The 16,550-nt window shown below is 36.9% G+C and overlaps 1 protein-coding gene across 1 annotated transcript in view; it reads right to left on the bottom strand.

Moving 5' to 3' along the window:
* The window catches only part of LOC114471718 (voltage-dependent T-type calcium channel subunit alpha-1I-like), a 498,082-nt gene that overhangs the window by 247,075 nt on the left and 234,457 nt on the right, over positions 1-16,550 (bottom strand). The window contains exon 4 of the mRNA XM_028460576.1: positions 15,067-15,200. Within this exon, the coding sequence (XP_028316377.1) occupies positions 15,067-15,200 (134 nt within the window). The remainder of the gene's footprint in view (positions 1-15,066; positions 15,201-16,550) is intronic.

Raw genomic sequence — 16,550 nt, 5'->3', positions numbered from 1 at the left:
AACCCGACCAGTCTATAATCAATCACTCCAATCAGCCCTAGCCATTAAACCGTATTAACCTTCACTCGGGGCGACAAACTAGCACAGAGATGGGTAACTTCTATCAAAGCGGGGCCCACAAAAATGTGATTGTCTGATCGAGGGTCACATGATCAACATTTGTTAGCATTTTGAATAAAGACCAATCAGATCATTAATACCGAAATGAAATGGTTTTGTCTTTCTTTTCCTTTTGTGTTGGTTTTTTTTAGTTCATTTTGTCTATTTTCTGGTCAATATGGCAACTTTTTGTGTGTTTTTTCAGTCATGAACTGTGTTTTTGTAAAGATGTTTTGTGTTATTCTTGTCTTTTAGTGTTTTTTATGTCATTTTGTGCAATTCTGTTGGCATTTTGTGCATCTTTGAAGTCCTTTTGTACATGTTTTTGTTTTCGTAGTCATTTTGATGTGTTTCAGTTGTGAGTTATAAGTTAAGTTATAATTGTATACTTTTGTTGGCATTTTGCTGTCGTTTTCTGTATTTCTGGAGTTTTGTGTGTTATGTTGGGCTTCATATCAGAATCAGAATCAGAATCAGAAATGTTTTTCATGGCCATGTACAGTTTTAAGGATAGTACAAGGAATTTGTCTTGGTAGTTGGTGCACAAAACAAACAACAAAAAACAAAAAAAACTTCCAACTTCATGAATTACACTTTTGTTTTGGGGGTCACACAAAATTAGATCGAGGACCACATGTGACCCCTGGGCCGCCAGTTGCCTATGATTGGACGAGCAGTTTTCCTGTGTCACTGTTGGCGTCTAAAATGACTGTGTTAAGTGCGAGGTAGGGTATCATGAGCATTTTTGGTTTGAACCTTTGTACCTTGTGATTTTCTTAGTTTACGTTTGAATTGAAAGGTGTTCTTAGTTGGGGTTTTTGGCAAAAAAGTTTTAATTTTTGCCGCTTGTTTATTTGTTTTAATTACTCCATTTGTTAAATTGTTAAATTGTTTGGCTTTTTTTTACACAATTCCAACTGGTCGTGTTACTCTCCTTTAATCCTAGACCCTAGGTTCCCAAAGTGCGGTACGGGTACCCCTAGGGGTACGTGAATTGTCATGGGGGTACGTGAAGGAAAATGAAATAATGACATAATAATAATAATAATAATAATAATAATAATAATAATAATAATAATAATAATAATAATAATAATAATAACATTGGAAACTAGAATATAAATAGAGCAGTAATTGTTAATGCTAGGTTAATGTTAATGCTAGGTTAATGCTATTGTTAGGCTAATGCTAATGCTAGGTTACATCTAATGCTAGGTCAATGTTAATTCTAGGCTAATGATAATGCTAGGCTAATTTTATTGCTATGTTAATGTTAGGTTAATGTTATTGCTAGGTTTATGTGAACGCTAGGTTAATGCTATTGCTAGACTAATGACAATACTATGTTAAAGCTAATACTAGGTCAATATTAATGCTAGGCTAATGATATTGCTGTGCTAATGTTACTGATGATGCTAGGTTAATGCTATTGCTAGACTAATGATAATACTATGTTAAAGCTAATACTAGGTCAATATTAATGCTAGGCTAATGCTATTGCTGTGCTAATGTTACTGATGATGCTAGGTTAATGCTATTGCTAGACTAATGATAATACCATGTTAAAGCTAATACTAGGTCAATATTAATGCTAGGCTAATGCTATTGCTGTGCCAATGATAATGTTGATGCTAGGTTAATGCTGTTGCTAGGTTATTGCTATTGCTAGGCTAATGCTAGATAATGCTAATGCCAATGATAAGCTAATGCAGTGTGACGCGGGCCAGCACCTGCATCTTCATGTGCATTTTCTTCAGGAAATGCAAATATTCTCAATTCTGATTATATTATTCCTTAACAGGATAGGTTAAATTCACTGTAAGGTTATGTATATTATATTATGTATATTACATAACATTATTATGTTTTTTAAATGTGCAAGAGTAAAGGCTACATGGGTTCAGGTTAAATGTCTGAAGGGGTACACAACGGTGAAAAGTTTAGAAACTGTCCTAGACCAAAGAGGTCATAACAAACCTGCACACACATCATTTTACATTCTTACATGCAAACACATAACCTCTTTCTCACACTGATCGCACAGAAGAAGCTAACACACACACACACACACACACACACACACACACACACACACACACACACACACACACACACACACACACACACACACACACACACACACACACACACACACACACACACACACATCTTACTTTTCTTTCTTTTATTAGCTCTCTTATCTTATTTTATGTACTTGAGTAATTAGCCTTAGTTAGCAAGCATAGCGCTCTGGTAAGGATGTTTGTGTAAAATTAACTTGTTGATTATAAATGTTTAACTTCTTAACTGTTTGTCTGTGATTCATGTTATCAATATAGTTTTGCTATAGAACAGTAGATAGTTTGACAGTAATTCACACCCTGAGCTATCATGAATTAATAGTAACTGTTACACAGCATTATTCCTCTTTTACAGAGGTGGCACCACTAAACGATTAAATATGTAAATTCATAATTTAATCTAATACCCTCGTACATATGCTTCCAGTTCTGAAACCAAACAATCTTGTTAAATGCAACCAGGTTTCTCCTCTTTTTTGGCCACATATTAATACAAATAATCTACGTGAAAGGCTGATGTGATTCACAGTAAATTAGTCACACAGTGACTGAATGACACTTGCTCAAATGTGCAAAGAAAGAGTCAATTACACTGACAAGCTGAGTAACAACTAACACAACACATTTTCACACTGTAGGACAAAGTGTCACTCTCATCCAAACACTGCTACACAGACACACACTGTTTGTCTATGCACAAAAGTCATAATAATGGAATCCTTTTCTGTTTTTACAAATGTTCGATGATCAGTTTCAACAGGCCTTCACACTTAGAACTAAGCCTTAGTTCTGATTCCCACTGAAACATAGCTTCAGCCCAATAGCACCCTATTAACTATTAATACTATGTGAAACAATGTGCTTCTTTGCACTTTGTGAACAAAAAGTGGGTCAGACCAGAAAAACACTGCTACATCAAAGCTCTGACGCACAAAACTCAAGGATTTTCAAATACTTGTACTTTTTTGTACTTTGTGTGTTTTATTTTAATTAATTACCTTAAACTCATTAACGCCATAATAAATTCGAGATGTTTTTCTTGCAAAATTAAGAAAATAAATCCCTATGGATGATGTACAAAGCATAGGCAGTGTTAAGGCCCAAACATACTCTCTTTGTTGCCAATTTCTCATTAAGGAAAGTAGCTATTGGTTGACCTAAAAGTCGCTAGAAGTCACTAAATGATGTCATGAACTAAACTTGGGGTGACCATGGCTCAGGTGGTAGATGATCCATCCTCTGATCAAGAGGTTAGGGGTTCAATCCTAGTCTATACCAGTCTATGTGTTGAAGTGTCCTTGGGCAAGACACTGAACCCCAACTTGCTCCCAGTGGTTGACTAGCATGGCAGCTCTGTCCTACTGGTGTGTGAATGAGTTGATATGTAAAGCACCTTGTGACCTCTGTCTGTGAAAGGTGCTATAAAAATAAAACATTAAATTGCATACCGGATTGTATTAAACGTTGTAGGAAAGAGCAATAACGCACTGCCACGTAGTAGTTTCCTGTGAAATTTCCATGAAATCCTACATTTTCCCACAATCTTTGCGCATTTTAAAAAAAATGTTGTGATGGCGTCCAGGTCTATGTTATATTGTAGTCGATTTATATGTCGAGCAGTGTGGACTCCGCGTGGTCGTAAAATGTTTTGCTTTGCGTGTAATGGCCTTGGGGACATCCACACGGAGTCCGAGTATGTTTGGGCCTTTACACCTGAGTGGGGGAGGGGAACACAAGAGTAAAGAGGTTGGGAAGGACGAGAGAAAGGCATAATGTGATGCTACTATTCTGCCAAAAATGAATATTTAATATCAGAGGTAAAAGCAATGGATTACAAGTACAAGTTACTGTAATCGAGTTGCGTTTATGGATACTTTTACTTTTTTCTAAACCAGTAAATTTACTTGTACTTAACTACAATTTAAAAGAAGTAAAGTCATTTGTTACATTTCTACACTCAACTGTTACTGAGTACATTATATTTATTTATATTTTAAATGATCAACGAACAATGTGAAACTACAAAATATGACTTGACCAGACGACAATCAAATGCATCACATCATAGCCGACCAACCAGATTAAACACAACGCACCGCGGCATTATGCTTAGAAAAATAAATAAATAAATCAGTTTTAGAGTTAATAAATGTAGCTATACTTAGAGCCTGATAAATGATTGTATTTTGAATTGAAGTCATTGGTGTTCATTTGTGTTTTTTAAAAAAGAACTGCACATTTTGACAAACCTTTCATACAGATGCCTTTGTGGAAAATAAATTAACTTCCAATCGTGCATGAGTTTATACATGAGATGTTTACTGTATGCAAGGGAACCGTGGCAAGATTTATTACCAAGAATAAACATGGGGGGTGAAAGTAACACGTAACTTTTAATATAAGTACTATTTAACTGAGCTACTTTTTACTTGTACTTGAGTAAAATTGCAAACAAGTAACAGTACTTCTACTTGAGTAGGATATATCAATACTCTTTACACCGATCTGTTAAATATGCATTTTGGAGTTCATTGTACAAGCATGTGTTGCTTCTAAATTGTGCTGCTCACATGTAATACTGCGATGTGTGCGTGTATTAGCAGGCAAAGAAAACCAGGGGGAGGAAATTCAGGGAGGGACTCTGTGGCTGATTATTCACACCTGCTTTATATGTTGTAGGGAGTCACTAGAACATGTCTACGGTCCTTCAGAGGTCCAACTGGACTGTCAAATGATTAACTCTTACCTTACCTCACTATTCTTCATAACTCATAAGTATAAGAAAATGTACAATCACATATCTGAGAACTGTCATAATAAAGTATTATAAAATATACAAATAATAGAAAATATCAAAGCAAGGTTTTTCAACCACTGTGCCGTGAGAGATCAGAGGTCAGGTGTGCGGTGGGAAATTATTCATTTTCACCTACATGGTCTAAAAAAACATTTTCACTAAAAGTTTAATGGAATTTTTGTAATCATAAAAACGTATTTGCATTTCATTAATTATTATCAATAATCATGAATAAATAATAAAATGTAATGTAAAAAAATTACCATGACAATATTTAACAGACTAAAGTTCATATTTAATGCTTTGTTTTATATTTGTATTCAAGACGTGTTGATAAGAATGACTGCATATCATTAATTTCACTTTTTATTTCAAATAATTGATCCATCCATCCATCCATCCATCCATCCATCCATCCATCCATCCATCCATCCATCCATCCATCATCCATCTTCTGCCTGCAAATAAAATATTAAAAATAAACATTATAGATTTGTTTTTTGCTGTTAGCGACAATGTTTCATTTTTCAACATTTAGGGTTGGTGGTATGACTTGGGATTTTTTTTAAATGAAAAGATGTTCTTTAGCTCAACAAAGGTTGAAAACCATTGCTCTAAGTATAGACTAATATGATAAATAGCTGGGGTCAGTAACTGTCACCTTTTGTACCAACAGTCCAGGCTAAAAGGAGAAGAAGTTATAAATGATTAAAATTAGAATAATGAACACTGTCTCTGAAGTGGTTTGTTATTGTGAGAAGATAGAGGGACGTACATGTGCACATGGACACAAGCTGATCAATCATTAAGTGAAGCTGTCATTTTATCCTCTTATTATCTCTACCGTTTCCATTGGTGTGTGTGTGTGTGTTTACTGGAATTCCCAAATACTGGTACGTGGCCTATAACAGGGCTTTGAGCCATTGATATTGTCCCAAATGAAACCAAGCCAAAAGCAGAAGAAAAAGAAAAGGAATGGCATCCTCCAATCAAGCTGATGAGTTGCCAAACTACATTACAGACTTTTACATGATGCTTAAATGTTCTGTTTTTTATGTTACTGGTGTGTGAATATTGCTATGTGGTGTTTCATGTTTAGATTCCACAAAAAAACTGGACTTAAATATTTGATAAATGTCACTATGGCTGTGTTGTAAATGTCATACTAACATAATACTCATACTAATTCTGACCTCGAAATAAGTATGTAGTGTGTTCACATTAGATAGTATGAAAAGATTGAGTTTGGGGGAATTCCCCAGATGGATACTATATGGGGACATCTTTTTTAGTTTGCACGGTGGGCACTTGTCATACTAAACCGTCCCATGATGCATTGCGAGTGGAACGTAAAATCATCCTGGGACTGGATTCAAGCTAAAAATCAAACACCCCCTTTTTAAAACACAAGCATCTCTTCTTGTCTTCCTTTTTTTTAACTTTTGTAAATAGGGCTCTTATTTTGAAGTTAACAGGAAGTTTTGTCAGTAGCACAATGGAGGGTCTCTGAAAATCTTTGATGTCGGATTGAAATGTTTTATGGATGAAATGAGCACACGATGATTTTCTACTTGGTCACTTTCTCACTTATAATGTTTTCAGAACTTTCAAAGGTAGAGAATCAACAGAGATATTTATCCTCAGTGTGATTCAGGTTTTTGTCATTTTGGTTCCAAATGCATCTTGGGAAACTTTAAAGTATACTTCAGTGGGAACGCCCATCATCCTAATCATACTTATAGTGTATAGTAGTAGACAGTATATACTCATTGAGTTTGGAGTGTATAGTACAGAATGTGCTATTTCGAACACAGCCTATATCTTTTCAATAATAAGAATATTGTTTTCAGTATATAATAAATATAGTGGGTTAGGTTATTGAGGCAACTCGCATCAAAAACCTATTGATACGATACAGATAATGCTGCCGTTCAAATTGGCAGATATCGTTCTGACACAATATCAACTCAGATAATACATACTTACAGTATAATAATTATTTAGTAATGTGGAACGTTAGAAAAGGCTTGATCAAGTGATATTGGTCAGAGAAGAATAGTCATCAACTGTGGAAAAACTGACCCATTTATAATAAACCAATGGGTTACAGACATTTTAACCTTAAACCTAAGAATACTCTACAGTTAAATAAAAAATACAGACAATAAACCAATAAAAACTAAACATTATATTTTTAAAATGAATCACTAATTTACTTTTGCATAAGCATGTTCTACAATTAAATAGAATTTTAAAAAATTAATGTGGTAGACTTTCTTACTAAAAATGCGCTTTGAGATAACTTTGTTGTATTCTACGCCATATAAATAAAGTTGAATTGAATTAGACTCGCTTCATATCTCCACTTAAGTTGAGTTTATTTTTTCCACGAACAAACACGCACACACACACACACGCACGCACGCACGCACACATGCTCACACACACACACTGTTTCCTCCTTCCCTTGTTATTCCACATTTTGTAAAAAGTCAGCTCCAAATGGGCCAGTTGGATTTTCCCCCCAATAATACGTCATAAGGTGGAAACTCCTCCTCCTGACAATCCTGGCTCCTCCTACCCTATAAGAACAACCTCACAGATAAACAAACACTGTGGTTTAATATAGAATATACATTATTGTTTATTGTCATATATGTAAAGCTACATACTGTACATAAAATATGTTCTCTGCATTTAACCCCTCCTTGAGGAGCAGTGGGCAGCTATGTTGTAGCACCTAGGGAGCAGTTATGGTTAATATAAGGGACTGATAACATACCCGTGAGCCTACCATTACAAGCCTGCTCCCTTAACCACTGGTTCCTTTATCCACAGATAATAAAGGTGCAGTCTGCAACTCTTATATGTCATATTTGCTAAAGCTGTCACTATGTAAGGACAGCTTTACATGAAACTAGTAGTTTGTGAGAAAAAAAAAAAAACAGACTCATTGAGCCCCGCCCCCTGCTGCTCCTGCAGTCTTTGGCAGATTGCCAGAATGCACCGCGATCGAGCAAAAGAACCAATCAGAGCCAGGATTGTGTTTGATGGACTGTCTGACAGCTGTTGCACACAGGCCCCACCCCTTTCCCAGGCTGGAGCGCCATCTTTGTTACAGTGTATGGTCTGGAGGAGTAGAAGATGGGATTGATGACTTTTCTGCTTGAAAGGTAATTACTGCTGCTTGATTTACATTGTGTTTGATTTGTAATTGTTACACTCTGTAGAACTCTGTAGTGCATGTGATGTTTGTGTGTGTGCACAGTAGCCTCCGTGTGGCTGCTGTAAGTGACACTGTGTTGTTGCTGCTGCTAGAATCTGGTGTGTGCACATAGAGAGAGAGAAGCGCTGCAGTAATATGCTTTCAACAGAGCATGTTATATTACTGTGATGTTGCTGTCTGACTAACGTTAGCGTGTTAGCTCCACTGAGGGAGGGACTTTGGAAAGTTTGGAGGCAGGGCAGGAGAGCAGTGGGGAGGGAGGGGGAGAGAGGGATCTGAGAGTTGCGGACTGCACCTTTAAGTACACTAGGATAGAAGTAATCACAGACATTTTTAACTTCAAGCTATTAAAAGAGGCATTTCCAATTTATTCTATTTTGTAGTAGATGATTATTTTTTGATTAGGAGAGCAAAAGCATTGCCACTCATTTAGAGTTCTGCCAAAAAAGTTCAGTATCACTCAGAGCTTCCCATCTGCTCTCGTAAAAGGTTTTGGCAGTCGTCAATGTGTAAGGAAGCCTGACAGGTACATAGTCGTGCATATGTTTAGTAGAAGAACTTTACTTCGACGGTACGCACAAGTGCGTTTCACTTTTACTTTTGCACGTTGTGAGAAGATCACAGAAAAGCAGATGGTGGGACCAAAGAAAAGAACATGCTCGGAAACAAGTGTGATTTCATCTCTGCGACTATCACACTTTAGAGAGCAATTTAAATCTTAGTCACAGAATATGATTTCAAATAAAAACTGGCTTAAAATACAGATAAATGTACAAACCAGAACAGTAAGTTCAGTTTTGCTGCCTTATATACATCCAATCAACACTTCACCATCTGCACCAGTTCTTCATCACTTTTAGCTTCAGGATATCACTTTTAATTGGCCTCATTTTTGCACCTTAATGTATCAATAGTGCTTAATCTTTCAACAGCCATTCTAATACTGACCATTGAAAAATATTATATGATTATTACTAATGTAAAACATTTGATAAATCTTCAAGACTTAATTTTATAATTAACAATAGATTTTGTCGATTTAAAAAAACACGGCAATGAACTTCTTAATTCTGCACACCATGGCACTCATTTATCAACTTTGCGTGAAAATGGGTTTAAATCTGAATTCACATTGTGTCATACGATAGGACCTACATGTGAACTATGACATTTTTGTATCTGACCAATTCCAGCGTAGAAATGATGGGGTGTTGGTAAATGCAGTGGCTGAATTCGATCGTCATTAACTTGTTACGTCCTCTGGTTTCGGAAGCCCCGCCCACTGAGGTAAATCAAAAAAAGAAACATTTCTAAGATGAAAAACTGAGGTTGAGCAAAACAAAGATGTGTTTTTTGAACGTGTGAAAACTGGAATTTAAGAAGCACATTTAAACGCTCTGTGGAAGAGGATCAGTTACTGAGCAGGAGACGTCAGAGAACAACTTCACAACAGAGATCCTGCAGACACACACAGATATGACCTTTATATCGACCTCAGTCAGGGTAGGGTTCATTTACATTGTTTAATGTAAATTCATGATAAGATCAGGCCGGCGGCCACTTTCTGCTTCATTTTTGCTGCAGTATAATACATGAACTGCTGGGTGCAGTGTGGCTTCACCATTTACATTGTGAAGAAGAATTGTGCAATAGAAGAAAAACCAACCTAAAGTCTCAAATGTTTAGGACCGTTTCACTGAAAACTTATACTACACACCTCAGGTAGAACGAACATCTGTAACATGAAACAAACAGTAATGTGTTAGAATCCATTTATATTATATAAATTATATTAAGAATTGCAATGCATTTGGGAAAGCTATAATGAAAACTTTTGAGCACTGTGGGGGGTTAGGGGGGATGGTCGTTTGTGATGAATGGAAAATCGGAGTACACTTGAACGCATCACAGACTCACTGTAAAGCACATCAGAGATGAACCGGAGTTTTTGTTGCTGTTCAGTTGACAGTTATACAATTACTGTTCGATAAAAGGGATCAATTTGTGCGAAGTAGTCACAAAGTCTGCAAATATGTGGCTTGGGGGCTGGATGCAGGACTGGGGGCACCTGTTCACTACTCCTAGTCTAAATGTTTGGTTATCGGCTCCAAAAAGGACACAATATAATGATTAGTTAATGATTGCATGTTGACCTTGTGTGATAACAGGACTGACTAATAAGTAGTTTTTATTTTGATGAAAATTATATATATATATGTATATATATATATATATATATATATATATATATATATATATATATATACATACTTCTTATTGCTCGGCAGGAATAGAAAAGAGATAAGCAGAAACATATCAATCTACCTACTTTATTATAACCTGATTATGTACAGTATGAGGCCTCCAGATGGAGTTCAGTCTGTCAGGAGAAGTATATACTGTATACTAATAGACCTCCAGCTGGGGAATTGGCACAGACATGTTTTTGGACAGCAGCCCACTCCACAGACAGATGTGGCACATTCACGTTGCTACGTACAAGCTAATTGTCTCAGTTTGGAACTCATGCTGCTTCTAATCTCTTTGCCACAGCAAGTCGACTGCTTTTCTTTTCAGCAATGTATGTAGTTCCCAGTGGTGCAGCTTCTTATCATACCCACTCTCCTCCATCCATGCTGCAACATGCACCTCAGGGTCAATGTCAGGATGGGGGTTAGGGTTAAACTGGGTTTCCAAAGCATCAGTTAGATGTTGGGATTTGGAGAAAGAAGATGAAGGTGATATGACAGGAGGAGAAAGGACAATAAAGAAACCAGAAGAGCTGTAATACTGGGATCAAGGATGGTTCAAGGAAAATTATGGATTGTTGAGTGTTTTTTCCCGATTGACGTGATATGTCACATTCGCCCTCTGTCCAACCCCCAGACCTAAAGCTGAAGTAAATAAAACCAAACAAATGTGTTTTCCATGTAAACCTCATACTATTTTCATGTAAACACAAAGCAGAAGACTGTCATTCGGAATAATTTAATTCAGAATAATTAAATCAGAATTTAAAAAACATCATGTAACCATGGCCAGTGACACTTCACACTGAACTAACTACCGGTAACTAACTAACTACACACTTAGCAAACAACCATTACTAACATTGTTCATGTCATTCTGCAGACCCGCAATGGTCCACGCCATTATACTATACAGTGAGATCCTCTTAACAAAGCCTTTCAAATACAGTAGTCCCTCGCTATATTGCGGTTCACCTTTTGCGGCCTCGGTGTTTCGCGGATTTTTTTACAGTGCAATTTGGGATGCATTTTTTACAGCCTATGAATGCGCATTGTGTTCTGCGTCCTGATTGGCTAATGCTGCGTTCGCCCACCAGCGACACATCCAACTGGGTGAGTTTCACTGCCTGCTGAAGCAAGGAGCTGCGCTCCTTTTTCTCCTCCTATAAACATAAACCACCAGTGAAAAAAGCCGGTGTAATTAGTGGCTAATGCTATCCTAGCTCAGTGCTACAGAGGGAACTTTTACCTGCTACTACCACGTCCTCGCTGATTCTCCTCCACGCCAAATCCTTCTTAGTCTGGTCCTGGTTATAAAGCTGTGTCATACAGCTCCAGGTGGTCACACACAGCTTCTACTCTATGGTTGAATGGGTGAACAGACCGGTGTCCGTCATAGTCAACAAAGACTCTGAATGTGTTCGGCATCAATGTCTGATCACTAGCAGTGTGACTCTGAAGTGCTGTATGTTTGAAAACAGGTTTATGTTTTAAAATCTACGAAGGTTTGAACTTAGAGAATGTTTAAACAAGAGAGAAATGTTAATGCCTGTCTGAGAAAAGTGTATAAAGTGTGTGGTGAGGCGTTTTACAGCCTTAAAACATGTATAATAATTGTAAAAAAAAAAACCTGGCTACTTTGTGGATTTTGCCTATTCCGGGTTATTTTTAGAACGTATCCCCTGCGATAAATGAGGGATTACTTTATTGAAAAGAAAGGAGCAAGATGTGAAAGTCTCTGAATAGCTGCAGGGAATTCAACTTTAAAGTGACCCAGAGGGCAGAGAAGGAGAAGTTTGCTCACTCCAAGCTAAATTTTAAAACTAAAAACATAAGATAAGAGGAGCAGTAGAACCGTAAAAGTCGTCACTAAACTAAATGAAGAGAGCATGCACTGAAGGAGAACAGAGAAAAGATAGAGAAAGACCAGGCCCATGCTGAGGAAGTGAGAAAGAAGTCAATGGAGAGGGTGGGACAGAGAAAAGTGTGAGGGTAACAGAAAAACGGAAGAAAAGTGACAATGCGACCATAGACTATCTATGAGAGAAAGAAGAAGCCAAGAGAACCCAACAGGAGAAGGAGCTGGAATTATAGAGACTGGAACTACAAGCACAAGAGAGGAGAGGCCGACATTTCAGACCCAACACAAAGAAAAGATGTCACCCCTTAAGTAACAATAGCACAAAAAGCACAAGTAGGCTACGTGTCTCTGACCTAATGCATCATGTCACTGCACCAACGTGAGTTACAGCAGAGAGGACAGTCTGTATTTATGAAAAAGGCTCATGTGTGGTAACATGAGCAGTTTATCAGCTAATGATGAAACTAATATTATGCACTTAAGGAGGGTCGACAGTTTGAATCCACTGTGAACCATCGCTCTCAAAAAAGAGTTTCTAAAACTCCAATGAGAACCTCCTGGATAAAAAAAAGTTCAGATCAGAAATAAAAATGGTTAAAAGTGACCAGAAATGTTTGGAAATGTGGTGAAATGGTATTTTAAAAACCACAGAAATTACAAATTAGAGTTTACAAACAGAAAACATGGTAATAAGCTGTGTTATTTTTAATGCTATTTAAAATGTATGAACAATTACTTTAAACTGGCAAATCATGGGCATTAAAAATCGTGAATGTGGTTAAATTGACAAAAATAACCATGAAATATGGTGAAAAGAAGTTAAAAATGACAATAATGGGTCAACATGTGCAACATTATGTGGAAAAGTGGTGGAAAGTGTTTACCAATAACATATTGAAAGTGGAAACAAATTTGCTGAAAAGGCATTGAAATTTGATGGAAATGTGTCAGAAATGCAAAAATGCATTAAAAAGAGGCAAAAATATGGCAAGAAAAAGTGATGAAAATAGTTTAAAATATGATCAGTTTGGTATAGATGCAGTAAAAGGGTAAGAAATTTTTTTTTGCAAAAATGGGCTGAAATTGTTAAAAAAAAAAAAAAAAAAAATGGGGTCTTGACACAAGGTTGAGAACGCTCTACATCACCAATAATAAACCCTGAGAAGGTAGAGCTATAAAAGTTGATGTGGGACCTTAAAATCACAAAACGTTTGAGTGTTTGGCGTAGAGGACAGAGTAATAACTGGACCCTGAAGCTTATTGGTAATTTAATGCTAGAGACGTGGATACTGTGAAGCTCATTGAGTTTTAAAGAGGTAATCAAATATTCTTTTCAAATTCCTATGCACATTTCAAGGAGAGAACATACCAAAAAGCCTGAGATGGGGGTGACAGTAAGAGCTCTGTCTGTTTCATTCAACAATGACAAAGAAAACATTTATTACAGAGTTGAATATTTAAAACCCCATGTGGTTATATGGCTGAGTTCCTGTCAGTCATTACTCAGGTTTGAGTAACCCACCATCAGCACATTAATCGCTTTTGATGCTTGTTAAGCATTAGCCATGCATGAACACACACTTTATGCTTTGTAATTTATTGGAATGTATTATCATGCTTCAGGGTAATTTTCACGTGCTACATATTTATTGGTTAGAGCTTGAAAGTAGAATATTGAGTAAGAGTGGAAAAATGTTCCACCTAATTTACATTTTTATACTTATTTTTACAAAGTCTGCATAGTGCATGTGCTGTCATACGTTAACGCTACATGTAGCGTACTTTCATGTGCAATTGAACTAAATGTCAGAGCAACTGACTGACTTGTGATGTGCATTGTCTGTTCAGACTATGATACAAAGGACATGTTATCACTCTAACTTCTGAGATGCATTCCATGTTTGCTGTACTCAGATTATGGTTAACTACACCGGGGTAAATCACCATGGTAACTTATGCTGAACAGCTAACCTGGTCGCGACCTGGTTAAGTGCTCGGATAAGATCTGAGCCGAGTTTAAGCCCCGCCTCCTGATCAATCAGTTCTCTTAGAAAACGACCTGCCAAAAAATAGGCGGGTCTGTGGGTCAGTGGATCTGATGTGACAGCTGACAGGAGAGAATATTTAGAAAATATATAGATTTTTATTTGATGAACTGACATACATTTTTGCCGTCGTTTTGTGTTGTGAGTTATTTAGTGTATTTTTTTTATTTTTTGTACTGTAATTGTGTGCAGTTATTTGGCACTAATTTAGAATGAGCGAGAGATGCCCATGTCTGCCCGAGTGAGAAAGACCTCTTTAAAACTTTTCTAATAATAATAATGCACTGGACTTTATATAGCGCTTTTTTTATGAACACTATTATTCTTTCACTCCACACACAGCGGGGGTAAGCTACTATTGTAGCCACAGCTGCCCTGGGGCAGAGTGACAGAAGCAAGGCTGCCATAGAGCACCATTGATCCCTCTGACCACCACCAACACTCACTAACACACCACATTCATACCAGCCTTACCCAAAGGCACTACGACAATGACTTGGATAGAGCGGGATTTGAGCCATCAACCCTCCAGTTATTGGATGACACACTCGACCACTGAACCATGGTCGCCCCAATATAGTTCTCACAGCAGCATTTGAAAAGATCTCCCATAGTTTGTCTGTAGTTCAGTTCTCTAAATCTTTAAGCAGCATGCATTCATAATACATGAATAGTTTGCTTATATGAATAATAATTTAAAGTCCTTACCCAGCCATGACAATGAAGAAGTCCAGCCGGTTCCAAGTATCCCCGAGGTAGGAGCGCCGACCAAAGATCCCCAGTGCAACCATCTTAATGACCATCTCCATAGCGAAGAAGATGTAGATGAAAGCATCAAAGGCCTAGGGTACACAGACAGATAGCAGAGAGGTTACTGTGTATTTATGCTCCCATTAAAACACCAAGATTCTATGGTATCTATAAGTATGAAGATGTTACAGAAACAATCAAATTCAAGCCATAAAATTATGACCAATTGCCTATTGTTATTAAAGCTGTTGGTGACGACCAATAACATTTTGTAAACTGTATTCATCCAAAAGTTGTTCTCAAATATGCTGTCAAGCACATTTCTGGCATTGTTGATATTTCAGTCTTCTTCAGTAAATATTTTGATTATGTATGGGGCCTACACTATATCTGTGTTCACACTGCAGGTCAATTCCAATTTTTTTTTACCCACATGTGCTTTTTTTATGTCTACGTGAACAGTACAATTCAGATTTTTTTCAATTGTGACCCAGTATGTGGTTATAAATCTGATACGTATCTTTTATTTTGCAATGTGACTACTGTCTGAATGGGCGGGTTGTATTCTATCCGACCTTTACGTCATCAAAATGCGATGACGTCATAATTCTGCTACCCCTCGAGGAAAATGGGTAAAATGCAGAGAATAATTTCACTATGGTGATGAATGAAGTGTACATTAAAAAATCACTGAGGACAGTTTGAAAAAAGGAGCAATCTCAGAATTTCAAGATTTACTGGTGTCAAACTCTTTAGATAATTCAACTGTTAAACTAAAGGCATGGAGAAAGGACCAAGAAATGAATCTGTTACTTGAAGAACGGCATTTTGTTTGTATAAAAGCCCCAAAAACAAACTATTAACTCAAGGTTAGGGATACTACAATATAAACGGTTGATGAGAGTTTACATCACTCCAGTTAAATTGAATAAATGACATTCCAGATACTGGCACAAAGTGTAATGAAGAAAAGAGTTCACTATTCCACTGCATGTGGGAATGTAGAGTATTTAAGTCATTTTGGGATACAGTTACCCAAACTTTAAAAGACATCATCTCAAAAAGCTTAACTCAGGAACACACTTTTTTTTATTTTGGGAATGTATCCCAAATACACTAAATGTGAACGGTTGCTTAGTGACATGGTTATAATACAAAACAAACGTCTGATTGCTCTGAACTGGAAAAGGCTGCAGGGCTCCAAGTATTGGACAATGGGCTAAACAGATGTTGACAATTCTACCACTGGAATGGATTACATACCTCCTGAAAGGAAAACATGAATTGTTTGAATCTATATGGAGGCCATTTATCACATACTGTATGTAGAACATTTGGAACTATCCGAGGATCATAATGAGGAGGACAGTTGAGACTCACTGGATTTTTGGTTCACGAAAACTTTTAGTTAACAAAAATTGACTTTAACTCTGGACATACTT

The sequence above is a fragment of the Gouania willdenowi genome, chromosome 1 (assembly GCF_900634775.1).
Source record: "Gouania willdenowi chromosome 1, fGouWil2.1, whole genome shotgun sequence".
NCBI classification, from domain to species: domain Eukaryota; kingdom Metazoa; phylum Chordata; class Actinopteri; order Blenniiformes; family Gobiesocidae; genus Gouania; species Gouania willdenowi.
The sequence above is the reverse complement of the archived record's forward strand: the minus strand, read 5'-3'. Positions and strand labels throughout refer to the sequence as shown.